Source organism: Chinchilla lanigera, unplaced genomic scaffold (assembly GCF_000276665.1).
Source record: "Chinchilla lanigera isolate Chin_1 unplaced genomic scaffold, ChiLan1.0 scaffold00083, whole genome shotgun sequence".
NCBI classification, from domain to species: Eukaryota; Metazoa; Chordata; class Mammalia; order Rodentia; family Chinchillidae; genus Chinchilla; species Chinchilla lanigera.
Genome location: NW_004955484.1, coordinates 6,818,137 through 6,833,565, shown reverse-complemented (window position 1 = coordinate 6,833,565; position 15,429 = coordinate 6,818,137). Strand labels below are relative to the sequence as shown.

The following is a 15,429-nucleotide window of genomic DNA, read 5'->3' as shown; positions in this document are numbered from 1 at the left end:
CCTTCCACAGGGACCACTTTAATGCATTAAAACCTCAGGAAGTGGTTTCTAAGATTCATCCGACTACTTTCTGCTATTTTATGGTACTCCTAAATTTTTTGAACCCAGATAACCCATGGAGTGCCTTAGACAGTTCTGAAGGAACTTCTAGCAGCTCAAGGAAGGAAACTAAACCCAGGTAGAACCGTGTCAAACGGTCACACACCTGCCTGGCTCCCGAGGAGGCCTGTGCCCGCACCCTAGGAAGAGCTTTACTCTTAGCAACATCCCCGTCCACCTGTGGCCTGATGCGCTGAAGGCCTGCTGCAGCGGCAAGAGTGTGCCCCCTGGGAGAAACTGACCTCCAACCTCCCACTGCACAGGTGAGGAACTGAGGCACAAACTGGAACCTGGCATTTCCAGAGGCACCAGAGAGCTCTCACTGTAGCAGGGTGCCTGTTTTTACCTTATCTCAAGGATGAGACCCTGCCTTTTATTAAAGATACCAAATCTTTTGCTGTTTTGATACTGGGTCTCACTATGTAGTTCAGGCTGGCCTTGAACTCATAGAGATCTTCCTGCTTCAGCCTCCTGAATGCTGGGACAATAGACATAGCAGTCATGCCGGGCAGATACCAAATCTAAAGGACTCTTCAAGGTAGCTTCAATGAAAAATCATCTAGCTTGCTTCTGGAAACAAGGGATCACTCTCCCAAAGTCGCAAGCCTCTAGAACAATCTTAAAAACCAAGCCATTTAATTGGGTGTCTGCAGGAAAACAGTGTATACAGCTAGATCCCAAGACCCGAGAATGCTACAGCTGCAGGTCCAGAATGTGGTACAGAGCTCAAGAACCCCAGATGGGAGGCAGAGAATGGAGCGGGTCCATGCATTCCAGTTAGCAATACTGCCAACCCCCCCAGACAGACCCCAAGAATCTTTCAAGATGGGGAAGATTTAATGCCCTTTTTTTGAGTCAGGGTCTCACTCTGTAGTGCAGGGTGGCTTTGAACTCACTATGTAGTCCAGGCTGGCCTTGAACTCACTATGTAGTCAGGCTGGCCTTGACTTCTTGGTGATTCTCCTGCCTCAGCTTCCCGAGTGCTGAGATTACAGGTGTGCACCACCACGCCGGGCTTCAAAGATAAAAGAACGCAGAGTACCAAACGCTGATTTCTCCTCACTTTTCCTACAGCGTGGAGCCTCAGCTACTGCACTCCCCGGTGCACAGGCCCTGTGTCCCTTGACCGTAGCGTAATGCCTTACAGGGGCGACTGGCAGCGGAGGGCTCTCGCAAGGACAGCTTTTTTAAGAAAACCCTCAGGTGCACAAGGACTTAAGTTGTGAGATTTTAATTTACAAGTTTAAAAGGGTACATTTTTTTTTGTCGGTCTCACTTTGTAGTGCAGGCGGCCCGGAGCTCCCTGGAGAGCCCGGGCCGGCCCCTCCAGCTTGTCATCCTTCCCAAGAGCCTCAGCCGCCCGAGAGCCGGGACGGCAGGCGTGCACCGCCACGCCTGGCTAAAGAATCCACGCGTTTTACTTTTTCTCCTTTTTCTCTTCTTTCTTCACATCGCTCTTTTCCTTCTCTTTCTCCTTCTCTTTGTCATCTTTTCTATCCTTTTTGCTCTCTTCTTTCTCCTGCCCCTCCTTCTTCTCCGCATCCCGGTTGGCGATCTTGTTGTTGATGAGGTTGTGCAGGGCGACCACGGAGCGGATCAGCGAGGCCAAGTAGACCACCACCATCTGGTCGTTGGTCTTCAGGTAAAAGGCCTTGACGAACTCCTGCAGGCTGACGTCGGGCAGCAGGTTGAAGACGTCCTGCAGCTGGTAGATGATCTGGTGGTTGATGGGCAGCTTGCCTGTGGCTACTTTTTCCAGGTAGCTCCGGATATCCAGCAGCTTGGAGTTCAGTCCCTTCAGACCGTGGACCTGGTTTGTGATCCGCTGGGAGAGAGTGCCCACTGTAGTGTCTTTGATGTCTCTGTAACAACCCACGACAAAGGCAAAGAAGTGTCAGGAACTGTTCGTCCTGCCACACGGGTCCTCCTAGTCTAAGGACACACCTAGCTTTGTAGAGAGGGGCAAGTTTTCACAAGGGAAATATTACTTCCTTTGGGGAAGTGCTGAGGATTGAACCCAGGACCTCATGTGCTCTAAGCAAGTGCTCTCTCACTGAGCTCCACCCTCAGCCCTAACATGTAACTTCTCCATTCGACATAGCTGGGTATAAATTACTTCAGTTTTGTTTTTCTTTGGGGGTCCATATTTTATGTTTCTCCTAACAGTGCATTTTTCAAAAGATTATAAAACGAAGTTAAAATGAAACTTAAGGAGCTCTTTTAGCCAGGTGTGGTGGTGTGTACCTACTGGTCAGCACCAGGGGCCAAGAAAAAGGACTGTGAGTCTGAGACTGGGCTGAACTACACGGTGAGATCCTGTCTCAAAAAACCAGAATTCTTCCCCTCATTTTTCTGGCCCCTATAAAGGATGGCACTCTCTCTACCTGCATTTCTAGGGTGTTTGAGCTTAAATCAGACGTAATTTTCAGAACAGGAAGAAACCTTACTGTTTGATACACTCTACAACTTTTTCAAGGAAGGATTATACACAGAGGAGTTTAAAACAAAGCCCGCCCCAAGAGGAAGATCCCCTGCAGCGCGCAGATCCTGTTCCTCGGAAGGAACGTCGCAGGCCTGCGTTCATTCCACGTACCTGCCCCTGACAGCGACATTCTGGTTTCTAGACAAGGTGTGTGATCAACAAAATCGCACAGCCTAACTCAAGTGACTTTAGAGATGACACAGTCCAACTACCGCAATTTATAGATGAGCAAACAGACCCTGAAAAGGCCTGTGATGCTGAGAATGAGAGACTCATTTGTGGCTGGATGCAGCAGAACCCACACACAGGACCCCAGACTCCGGGTCTGGCTTCGTCTGCACATGCTGCGCTGCGCCTTACCGTAGCAAGTGCTCCACTCCAACCTCCTCGGCCTCCTCTGCTCCGATCTCACTGGTCACGTGTTCAAACGTCTTCGAGGTGGGAGTCCCATCCTGGGAGAGAGGCTGAGCTGTAGTTATTCACTTTCAACAAGCACTGGTGCGCGGCCCTCTCTCGCAGCGAGCGCGTTTCATGGGTGCGTTACCGAGCTGCCCGCAGCAAGGTGGGTCAGCTTTGCCCTGAGAGCTCAGCCTTCAAAGCACCAAGTACTGTGGCAGTACTCAACGCTGAGCTCTGCTGCGGCATTACAGTTAGTGTGCTTGCGTGTCCTAGTGGCCACTAAGCTGCTTTCTCAAGTTTTTTTTTTTTTTTTAATAAGAAAGAAAAATACTGATATTCCCTCAAGTCCATGCTGGGGGTGGATGCCCAGGGACATCCCCGTCGATTTTTAATGTCCACAGTGCTTCCTATAATGGAAAGAATACAGAACACCTGCATCTGAGGCACGCTCGTGGCAGAAAATACAACTTGCAACTGTTTACTGTCCCTTGGGCCAGATGATCCCAGCACACCGCAAACAGTGCAGTCAGAATAACCGGCCTCCTGGTGGTCTGAGTGAGCCGAACGCTCCGCTGGGGACGTGGCTCACTGCATCAGCTGGGCACTGTGTGATGGGACTTGAGACACTGCGCACAGGGCCACAGCGGCTGTGCTGCTCCCCGGCAGGCTGAAGTGCCTGCGAGGTGCCCCGTAGCCAGACCTGGGCCTGGAACGTGGGAGCCGTGGGGCACTGGCAGGGGATTAACTTATGCCACGCACTGCTAATGCTAGCTGTCATTCCTTTATTTAAAGTAGGACAATGCGAACACTGTAAGGAGCGCTCTGCTCTGCTCTGGATACTGGGGTGTTCAGGGCCTTTAACAACCTAACCGGGCTCACGGCAAGCTTTCTAGCTACTAATTCTTGTGTTTCATGTTCTAAGGGGCCAGGGTTAAAAATGAACTAAATCAAGCGGCACAAGACCAGGGATTAAAAACCTTATCACACTAGGCTTCGTGGGATGAAACAAAAGCAGGAAAATAGGGCTAGTGTAAGGTTTGTGTGCAGGAGGCAGTACTAAAATATTCTTTTCCAAAATTTTAGGATGAGCAATACATATCTAAATTCCAAAACAGACTTTAATCTAACTCTCAAGCTCTGAACTTCAGAAAGTTAAGATGAACTTTGGTGGGTGCCCTAAGTACAAACTCTCTCTCCTCAAGTTCCACCCCGGAGACAGGAAAGCAATATTCCCGAACCCTCCACTTTTGTACCCAGTGCAGGTCGGGTGTGAAGCGATCACACGGCTGGTCTTGTTATCTTGTTCTCGGCACCTCTGACCCACCTCTCTCTGAAAACCTAGCGTGTGGTCTGCAGGAGCTGGAAGTGTTTGGGGAGAAGAGACAATGGCACGGTGGAGGTGGCGGCAGTTCTAAGGGTTAGGGATGAGCTCAGCCGACTGCATTTCCTTTGCCACGGACACTTCTGAGCTATCATCTGACTACTGTAGGCTTCAATTTCATTGGTGAAAGGGGATTTCAGATTTCTTTAGTCTTGTGTATTTCTCAAACCTGGTAACTCGAAAACTCCAGGGGAAAAACTTAAGACCCACTGTCAACAGAAATGAATCACCTTCTCTTTGTTAAAGAGGGAGAAAGGACTTGTTGACTTGCAAATGCAACAAGAAACAACTGCTCAGTCAGCCGCAAGTCTAATCTGGGCCACAGCAAGTGACTTACATCATGAACTTCCTCCACGGAGATGTACGCTTCTGTGGGCAGCCCCAGGTCCTTTGGCTTCACGTCAATGATGACCAATACCTGGCGGAGGAGCACAGCTTAGTAAGCCACCTGACACGCCACACAAAAGCGCTAATTCCAGCTAGTCTTCTAACGATTATGGGAGCGATTTCATTCATTTAATCAGAAATGAGACAGAATTTTCAGCAAAAATGAGTCTGTATTTCAAATTATCCCATCATTTGCTTTATTCTTCACTCCCTTCTATTAATAAGTTGAGAGGTCACGTAAAAGAGAAACAGTCAAGGGAGCCATGACATCACCCCATCCCGGACTCCCCACCTACCGGCCTTACTCAACACCGTGAGCCTGAGAGGATTAAGTCAGTCAAGTGTCTGGCAATTTGCAGGCATTAACTGTTATTTTCTAATTAGATTACTAAATCCATTAGGTTACTGCACAGAACACTACAAATGAATACTACAAGCTTATAAAGGAAAAGCAGTGAGCTGACTCACTATCCAAATCCTTCTTAGGATGCCCTTGGCTGGTAAAGGAAACATGTTATTCAAGAGTTTAAAAGACAGATAGCACTTACTGAGTTGGGGCAGTATCTTTTCATGAGTTCGTTGATGGCAATGTCATTCTTGTGTAGTTTAGGGCCTGTGTGGTACCACCCAACTATTCTTTCTCTGGCTGGGAAGGAAAAAATTAGTTAAGTTTTAGTTGTTTCAGGAAGATTTATACAACTTGCTTAAGAAGAGTAAGTGTATCAGGAGTTAAGTCCTCTGCCTTCTTAAAAATTCCAGACATCTACTTTGAACCTTGACATACTTATGAAAACTAAAACACAAAAGTAGACTTCTGAGGAAACAAGCAGGGTATCTGTCAGGTGTGGTGGAACACAGTTGTAACCCCAGTAGTTTGGGAAGCTGAGGCAGGAGGCGTGTAAGTTTGAGCCCAGGTGAGGCAAGTTGCGTGAATCTATTTCAACATTTTTTTTTTTAAATAGGCTGGGGATATAACTCAGTGTGAACGCCTAGGGTTCAATCCCAAGTACTGCATAAAAAATAAAAAGCTCCAAAGCAGTACTGTGTATGATCCAGAGATACCTGTTACCCCAGACTACTTTAAGAGACTATGAAACAACTAGAGAACAGTTCACAGGCAATATATAAGCAAATGCAAATTCGTGTCACATATACAACTCTGAGTGCTGGAGGAATGAACTGCCAAAGTGGTGTAGTTTCTGTAACGCTCCATGCTGCTGGTGCTGAAGGTCTACCTCTTTGCTTTTCTGCTGTGATTGAAGGACACAGTTGGGACTACCGACCTTAAATTACTAGCCTAGCTTTTCATTTATTCTAGTTCAGTCCTCTGCTGCCACTCATCTTACTTAAGTTTCGCTAAGGGAAAAGGACCTTCATATGAAACACAGACAGTTATGTGTTCAAAACATGCGCATGGACACCCCCCCAACGTCACGCCATAACAATGTCTAAGAAAGTCAAGACTTACCGTTGACTTTCTTAAACATTCCATACATGTTTTCCAAATAATCATGGTCTAAGAACCAGACAGAGTCATCTTTGTCATCTTCATCAAAAGGGACTAAACAGAAAGACAAAACATTAAGATTTAGTTTAGGGTGTGAGCTACAAATACAGAGCACAGAGATTCCCAGAGCAAACCCGGTTCATGTTCATGTGTTTAATTTGTCCAATGAAATATTAAATTTTGAGTTGCCCTCATTCAAAGCTAGAACTCATACCAAAATCCAGATTTCCCAAAACCTGCCAACTGCTGGGTAGAGCCGTTAAAAAGTGGTAAGTGCTCTTCGGTTTGCTGAAACCCCCACCAATTTGTAATAGTTTCTGTTCGGCAAATTACATCACTGGCTGGTCCTCTCAGACACTGGAGTTAGTGACCTCTATCCAGAAACCAGACCAGCAATTACTTTGTTCTCCATTGTCGTTTCTCTGATCAAAAAAGCAGTAAGCAGAGCATAAAAGTAAAGTTCTTACACTTATTTGTTTACATACTGGCTGCTGCTGTTTTTGCATTCCACTAGCAGAGACAGTTGCGAGACTACCACAAGGCTTGTAATTAAAAATATTTACTGTCTTCTCTAGTGAGTAGCCTTCAGGTTTCCTTTACAATACTTTGTCAAGTCAGAACCTTTGGGCTGTGATAAAAAAAGATAATGTTTGTTTGGTCTCGCTGTGTAGCCCAGGCTGGCCTTGCACTCTCGGTGATCTTCCTGTCTCAGCCTCCCCAGTGCTGGGATTACAAATGTGTGCCATCACACCCGGCAATAAATGTTTATTTTTCTTTAAAGTAAACTGACATTTTAAGCATGCTCAGAAAAATGTAGTTTGTTCTTTACCTGCAAAACTGTTGGATACATCAAGCACCTTCTTTTGCCAGGACCCCAAAAGCACACCAACAACGCGCTTCTGGTTTCCAACTTTGCCGATGCTGAGTGAAAAAACACATAGATACACAGACCAAACAATAATTAGCTACTTACTGGCAAACATCGACAGTACAGCTAGAGTTTAATTTCCCTGGGAACTCATCTCCCTAAACGAAATAGGGTTAGATTCTTCTGCAATGTTAAGTGCAAGGAGGAACTCCTGAGCTTACTAATGTACCCTGGCCCTTTTTACCTACCACTGACTGCCAAGTAATGCAAGCTCAGAAAAAAATTCGAACTATCTTTTTCCTTCATAGTTTTCCTTTTCTCCTTTATACTTTCCTCATCTTCTTTATCCTCACATTTCTTTAGGGATAAAAGATGCTAGCAGTTTTATGGCTTCCAGGGTGCCAATTCTTTTCTGGAACATCTGCCTTCTATGTACAAGCCTCAGTTGACCTATTCTTTGTGAAGTCTAGAGGTTTAGGAGGTGGTCTGACCCACTGGTATAAGCTACTCCTCCTGCCTCTGGCTTATTAGGCAGAAATTCCCACACCTCAAAGGAATCTATTCCTGGGCTTTTGTTTGGATCTACAAAAGTTCACTGGTTTTTAAAAACCCTCTATTTCTTATGTGCTGAAACAGCTAGCAGTGTCTGCTTGCAAAATGCTCTAAGTGTCTGAACACAACAGGGAGGGTGGCTGCTCCAGCAGGACTCCAGTATCTCATGGAGAGCTAGGACCTAGGGTACAACAGAAAAGCCCACCTATCCTATTAGGCTGGGGACTTCTAAGCAGTGGAACTGAGGGGGACCATAAGCATTATCCAGGCTTGAGTGAGGTTTTGGGTTTGGCTGAAGGAGTTGTACAGAGCATGACGCAAGAGAAAGGGCGACTAGCAAGCATGCCTTCAAAGCCGATGCACCTGGATGGGTCTTCCCTGATTCAATGATCTTGTAAAGCTTCTGAACACGTGCAACAGCTCTAGTAGGATGAACAGCTGCAAGAGCACAGGGTGACCGCACAACAAGCTTAGCAAGTGATCTACTGGGATGTTTTCCCCAGTAGATGAACTCCCCTTATTCGTTCACGCCCAAGTCTCCAACTCGGCTCATTAAAAAGCAAAGCAAAACAAAACAAAACAAAACAAAACAAAAACCCCACAGCCACTTCATTTACACTTTTCTATCGTCAAACCAGATTCTCTCTTACAAGGGATCATGGATTGACAGCACCGCTCATACAGGAAACCATTCGGAGTACTGAGCACGGTATTTTGGGGTATCCGTAAGTACTTCACAATTTCGGAATATTGGTATTTCAGAATATCGCGTATCGGTATTTCGGAATATAGAATATTGGTATTTCAGAATATCGCACATCGGTATTTCGCAGTTGCGGGATTTCAGAACGCCGGACCAGCGGTGTCGAGTGGCCACCATCAGAGGCACCCGAGCGCGAGGGTCCAGCGCTCTCCTATCCGAGCGCCGTTCGGTGGCGGGCCCGGCGGCGGACGGGCACGAGCCCGGCCCCCACGCACCAGCGCCAAGCACTTTCCGCGTAACGAGCGCGCAGTCCGGGCCCCGGAACGCCTGGGACGCGGGGCGGCTCCGGGCCGCTCGGCCTCACGAGCCGGGACTGGCCTGCGCCCGTCGGGGCTGCTCGCGCCCCAGCTGCGTCCCAGCCCGCCCGCGGCCGCCGCGCGGCCCCCAGCGTGCCTGTGACTCAGCGGCCCGGCGCTCGGCCGCCCCGCGCTGCCAGCCTCACCGGTTAAAGTGATCGACCACACTGAGCAGAACGAGGGGGTGGACCACCACCTTCTGCACCGCCAGTTCCGGCATCACGGCACCGCAGGCCCCGCCCACCTGGCCCGGCTTCCAGCGGCCCGAGAAACACCGTAAAACGTATCGACCGGAGAAACACAGTAAAATGCTGTTTCGCCGGCTCTCCAGGCCCAGGTCTTCCCTTTCCGGTTTAGCAGCCGCCGCTCGGCCTTCTTCCGCTCCCAGAGTGCTTCGCGCGGCATGCCCATACTGTCGCTAGGGCTGCCATCTTGAGGAAGGGAAAGGGTTGGCGAAAGGCGGGGCTGTCTTGGGTTCCACACCTTGCGTTTCCTTAGGTTTGAAAGCCAAAGACACTCTGGAGACTAGTAACGATTGTTTCGGCGTTGCGTCAGCAGCGGCTTTTCTCCTCTGTTCCTTTCCAGTCTTGCGTACCTACCTCCTTGAAAACTAGAAAAATATTCCGAAAAACATAAATAGTAATAATTTACTGTCTCAGAAAATGTTCACCTTGGCTTTAAGTCTAAGTCACTTCAAGGTGTTTTAGAGACATTTTTTGCCCCCCCAGCAGTGTTTGGTTTTGAATGTCCTTTCTGGCATCAACCCAGGGCCTTGTGACTGCTCTACCACTGAGCTGTATCCCACCCCTCTTTACAGAAATTTTTAATCTTTAACTTTGGAGAATGCTTTTAGTGTAGATTTGAATAATTTATCTTGATACTTTCGAGGAATTTCCTCATAATCTTTACTGCAAATAACGAACGAAGCAGCTTGCAGATTTCTGCTTGTCTTTATGTTAATTTGCTGTTCAGGGCCGGAAGAATGTAATTTGTGCCCGACTATACAGGTTGCTTTTCGAAACTTAACGTAAGGAGTGAAAAAAAGGTGGGAAGCATAAGCTGTGATTTCATATTTTGCTAGGAAAGAGAAACAGGAAGGTTGAAATAGGAAACGTGGGAGGCAAGGACCTAACATACATTAAGTTTAATACAGGTTTATATTGTCTTGTTTAAACCTGCTGTTTTCGTTAACAAAAATGATACAGCATGTCTGCAACGTGAATTACTTTATTTACTTATTGTTTGTTTTGTCTTTATCTAGACTTTACCTTCCCTGTATCACCAGAGGATTTCCCCCAGCATTTTGGCTGCTTCTCCTTTCAAAGTAGACTCCTGATCTTTAAATGTCAAGGAACACGTACAATTTTTCTTGCACTTTTACATGTGTGTGTTGGTTCTGGTGGTGAAATACATAATGACAAGACTGGGAGTTGGACACCAGTGATAAAATTCTTGTAATAAGGATTTTTCATGCATCATTAAAAAATATCCATGTCTTCTGTCTGCAACTTGGCTTTCTGTTGGCTAGATGTACTCATTATTATTCATCATTAGCTAGAAGCTCAATGCTATTTTTTAACAAGAAAGATAAAAGGGTTAATTTTAGGGAAGGAAAACCAAGGATAACTGAACCTGTCTATTGAGTGACGATAATGTGCCGGTCCTAATACATGTAAGTATTCAAAAAGAGTTCATTCCTTTAATTAATGCTTCCGAAACTGTGACATGCTTACAAAATACCTGAAGACATTACTGAAGTGCAGATTCTGATTCTGTAGGGTTGGGATGGGATCTGAGGTTCTGCACTCCTCCCAAGCTTCTAGGTGAGGCCCATGCTGTGTTAATAGGTTTTGAAACAACTTAGAAGTATTCTCCTGTTTTACAGATGCAAGTTGTTGCTCAGATATTGTTCCCATGGTGGGCTTTTCCTGACCGCTTTACTTAAAATTCCACCTTTCTCCTACCGCCTGTTTCTGCTTTAGTTCTCTCTGGACTATTTGCCACTTTTGAACACATCGTAGAATTTGCCTATTCTGTTCATTGTCTTTTTCTCCTTATTACAAGGTAAACTCCTGGTCAGTTCACTTTTATATCTTCAGTGTGTTGAAAAGTGTGTGGCCCACAGGGACACTCAGTAGTGATTGTGTGAATGAATTATTAATGCATGAGTGAAGTGGAACGCAACAGTGAGGCTCAGACACCGGGAAGGACCTTCCTCTGATTCCATAGCTGGTAAGGATCAGTCCAGGTTTCTGTGCTCTCAGTTCTTACGTTTCCAGTTGCACCACTCTGAAGCAACCGAATTGCAGTTGTTTCATTAAGATGCTGAATGTCAAGTCTTAGAGAGGATTATGTTTGCGTTCACCTTGGGTTCATATTGCAGCTGTAGATCAAGCTAGCCCTTCAGATATCCTTGGGGGTATCTAATCTTGACTCAGTTGAAGCAGTGTTACTTTGACTTTGAACTAAAAAATCATTCAGGCTACATGTGATCAGTATGAAATATTGAAATATTTGGATAAACAACAATAAAAATAAATTACAATCACTTGAAACCTTTCCACATAGAGAAAGCAAGTACTATCAATGGTCTAAACTGCTAAACCTCATCTTACAGCTACTTTGGCACTAGCTTCCTAGTTGGTCTTCCGGCTTCCGGTTCAGCCCTCTTTCTTCTCCATCCTCCCTGAAGTACTGGCAGTTGAGCCCAGGCATCTTCTCACTGAGCTACATCTCCAGCCCTTTTTTATTTTTTGTTTTGAGACAGAGCCTCACTAAGTCACTGCGTTGCCCAGACTGGGTTCAGACTTGTGATTTTCCTGCCTCAGTTGCCCAGAGGGCTGGGATTATAGGCATGCATCACCGTGCCTGGCAAATAATGTTCCTTTTTGAATGGAAAAGCCTGCGCTGGAGTAGAGAGAATAGTTTGATGAAGCTCCATGAACCCATTACTATTTTCAAATCACCCTACTTCCTTTGTCTGACCCCTTCGTTCCTCTCCTCAGAACTAATCATTGTTTATCAGTGTCTGGTAACTTGTCTGGGAAATTAAAAAAAATGTACCTTTTAGCATCTGAGCACAGAACTTTGAAAAACACATGCAAATGGAATTTAACTCTACATAAAATTCTGAAAAATCTATTTTTAGTTAATCAAGTATCATCATTACTTTGCATCATATCTATGTGTACATCATCATGAATAGCTGCATCAAATGGTCTTGATTTCTTTATAATAGACCCTCTCCATCTGCTCAGAGTTCCAGCTACAATGTTATAATCTCCCAGCGTCTGTAAGCCTGCAAAGGGCAAAAGCCATTCCAAAGGTGTTTCTAGAACACATTAATTTTTTTCATTATCATTATCATTCTAAACTTGTCGTGCTTCTATAACCAAGGTTTCTCAAGATTTCCTCAGTGTTTGGTTAACAAATATGGTATGGTATCGGGTCACAACTAGCACCACTGTTTTAAGCACTTGTTATATAGAATATATAACAAGAGCCCCTTTGAACTTGTGATCTTGTGAGTGGTACTGAACATAACGGAGTCATACCTTGATACTCAGCTGCTTTGAAACTTGTTGAATTTAGTACTCCATACATTTTGATGTGAAAAATTTCTCTCATTACTCATCATTCGATGTTCAAGTTGGAAGCTAGAACTTGTTGGTGTCAATGGCCTCATGACTCACTTCTCTTTCCAGCTAAACTATCTGTTGGTCCTCCCAGAACCAATTAATGATGAGTCCTAAGGGACCACTATAATCAATACAAGTCCCATATGATATGCTGTGTGCTATCAGAGGGTGTGCTTGGCCAAGGTGAAGCCGGATGCAGTGGTTCCCAGGGAATCATGCCTCTCAGGTTCACAGCCCGCTGTGCCTCCCAGGCATAGCAGGTTCATAGCATTATGTCTGCATTCACCTTGGGTTCATATTGCAGCTGTAGATCAAGCTAGCCCTGCAGAAACATCTTGGGGTATCTTAATCCTGACTCACTTGAAGCAGTGTTACCTTGATTTTGAATTAAAAAATCATTCAGGCTACACTGATCAGTGTGAACCTCAGAGTGCAGTTGAGCATCCTTAATCTAAAAATCATTCCCAAAATATTCCAAAATCTGAAACTTTTTGGGTGCTGACATGATACAATCTGCTTTAAAATTGACTCTGAGAGTAGGCATGTGACTTGCATGGCTGTTAAAGTGTTAGCTGACAGAGGCTGCAGAAATGCTCCCGTACTGCTGCTGTTCTCTTGGAACCCCGAGCCATTGCATACGAGGTTTGGCTACACTGGAGAAACTACTGGGAACAGGAGAAGAATGTCTGTCTAGTTCCCAGCTGTTCTAGCCAATCCAGCCCAGAAATGTGAGTGAAAAAGGCCTGGTGGGTGTTTAGTTCCAGTAGACACCACAGGGCCAGAAGAACTGCCCAGCTGAGCCCAGCCCAGGTTCTAGAATCCTACAGAAGTAATATATCATTGTTGCTGCTTTAAATCGCAAAGTTTTGTGTGGTTTGTTATGCAGAATATATAACAGAAGCACCAAGCAATCTATGGACTCTCTGTGACCTAAGGTCCTTCATCAATACATTACCATTCATGTAGTAGCTGCTCAGTAAGTATTATTCCATCCACTCTCTCAGTCTCATTTACTTCTTCCACTCTCAGTGGAGGGTTAAGCCTCTATCATGGGACAGTATGCAGCTCAAGTGCTGTTTTGAGGCTGAAGAGATTCCTAAGGTGAAGCAGCAGTTTGGGAAACTCATGTGAGTATAGAGAAACTGGAGCAGTGCCTGGAAAAGGATACATTCTTGACACCTCAGGTACTGTTTCTTGGAAGCTTCATCCTCCTCAACTCCTTTTGAGAAGGTAACAGAAAAGAGCATAGATCACAAGCCAGATTTAGATGTGAATTCTGCCTTTCCTAGCTATGTTATTTTTATTTTATTTTTATTTTTATTTTTTTTAGCTTACACGAAGGTAATTTATTAACAGAAAGCAACTTGGGTCTTGTTTGCAGATGGCGACTGTGATGACCTCCTTTCCTGTGGGTGCTGTCAGAGGGGATGGGAGTGATATCCTCAATCCTGATCTTCATTCGCGAGCGAGCAAGTGCTCTGAGGGCTGACTGCGCGCCAGGTCCAGGGGTCTTAGTCCTGTTTCCTCCTGTGGCCTGGAGTTTGATCTGCAGGGCGGTGATGCCCAACTCCTTGCACCTCTGCACCACATCCTGGGCCACATTCATCGCGATCAGCCTTCACCTTCATCCCCCCAGTCACACGACAGATGGTTTCCTTGCCAGAAAGATCAGTGACATGGACAAAAGTGTCATTGAAGGATGCAAAGATGTGACAGACACCAAATACATTCTCTGCTTCAGCCACCCGAGACCCGAGGCTGATGACCTGTTCTTTCTTCTTTTCCTTCCCCTTGAGAGGTGCCATTTCTGCAGGTCGTCTCCAGACCCGGCTAACGGAAAGAGAGGGTGGCAGAGAGCAGGGCGTATGTTATTTTAAAATAGGTAACTTAATCTCTCTATGCTGCAGTTTCTTCCTTTATAAGATAGGGGTAGGAAAAGTGCCTGACTCCCAGGGAGGAGAGCTGAGGATGGGCAGTGACTGTACTATACTGAGCACAGAGTATGGGTCGAAAAAAGAAAAAAGACAAAGAGTACAGCTGTGCAGTTGAGAATCCTTAATCTAAAAATCATTTCCAAAATATTCCAAAATCTGAAACTTTTTGGGTGCTGACATGAACAATTAGAAAATTCTACACCATGAAACTTTGTTTGAGGCATAAAATTATCACAAATGTTGTGTAACATAGTCTTCAGGCTGCATGTATAAGATGCATACAAACATAAGTGAATTTTGTGTTTAGTCTTGGGTCCCACCCCCAAGATATCTTATCTCATTATGTATGTGCAAATATTCTGAAATCCAGAAAAATCCAAAATCCGAAACATATCTGATCCCAAGCATTTTGAATAAGAGATACTCAACCTGTAGTGAGAAATAAAGTGGTAGGATTAAAAAGGCCCCAAGCTGGGACTGGTGCACACTTGTAATCCCAGCACTTGGAAGGTTGAGGCAGGAGGATTGACATGAGTATGAGGCCAGCCTGCACTACAAAGCAAGACCCTGTCTCAAAAAATAAATAAGAGAAAAACTTTGCCCCCCCCCAAAAAAGGGCCCAAGATTTTTACTGTAAAGTTGGAAGTTTATATGCTAAAAGTGTGTTTGGAGGTTAGTGTGATGGTAGAATACAAACTGGCTTTAAAGGAGGGGAGCTGGAAAGTAGGAGGCATTTCAGTAAATTGATATGAGATGAGAAAGACCTGGAGTAGATGCAGAAATAGAAAAAAAACAATTGGGGTGGGGATGACCCAGTTCAGAGAAAATGGAAGCCACATTTATCCTTTAAGTCTCAACTCAGAAACCTTTGTGAAGGTCTCTTCTTGTGCTTACTGTGTTGTCCAGTCCCTGTAGATTATTAAAAATTTTATTTAAATTTTTATTAATTAAGTTTATTGGTACATTTTAGATATACATAATGATCACCCCTCTCTAGTTCCCCTTCCTGTTTGAACATTTTCTTCATGTTTCAAAATTTTATACATTTTGGTCCCTATTTACATTTTCAGTTTTTCACACCAGCGAAACAATGTGGTATTTACACATGTGTGTCCAATTTATT

The 15,429-nt window shown here is 45.2% G+C and overlaps 1 protein-coding gene and 1 pseudogene across 1 annotated transcript; both read right to left on the bottom strand.

Annotated features, from left to right (window-relative positions):
• Positions 1–1,314: 1,314 nt before the first annotated feature.
• On the bottom strand, positions 1,315–9,099 carry Psmd7 (proteasome 26S subunit, non-ATPase 7). The gene is made up of 7 exons (XM_005403534.2): positions 8,881–9,099; positions 7,085–7,176; positions 6,217–6,309; positions 5,297–5,394; positions 4,699–4,779; positions 2,942–3,033; positions 1,315–1,961 (listed from the first exon to the last, which is right to left on the bottom strand). Exons 1-7 carry the CDS (start codon positions 8,952–8,954, stop codon positions 1,517–1,519), a joined length of 975 nt encoding a protein of 324 aa, XP_005403591.1. The 5' UTR covers positions 8,955–9,099; the 3' UTR covers positions 1,315–1,516.
• LOC102004485 lies at positions 8,954–14,221 on the bottom strand (annotated as a pseudogene).
• Positions 14,222–15,429: the final 1,208 nt, after the last annotated feature.

Excerpts from the sequence above, each read along its gene's own strand:
- Psmd7 (XM_005403534.2), bottom strand. The coding sequence starts at position 8,954 with ATGCCGGAACTGGCGGTGCAGAAGGTGGTGGTCCACCCCCTCGTTCTG. Across the intron at positions 6,310-7,084 it reads TGTATCCAACAGTTTTGCAG|TCCCTTTTGATGAAGATGAC; the intron begins GTAAAGAACAAA and ends CTTTCTGTTTAG. Across the intron at positions 4,780-5,296 it reads AAAGATACTGCCCCAACTCA|GTATTGGTCATCATTGACGT; the intron begins GTAAGTGCTATC and ends CTCCTCCGCCAG.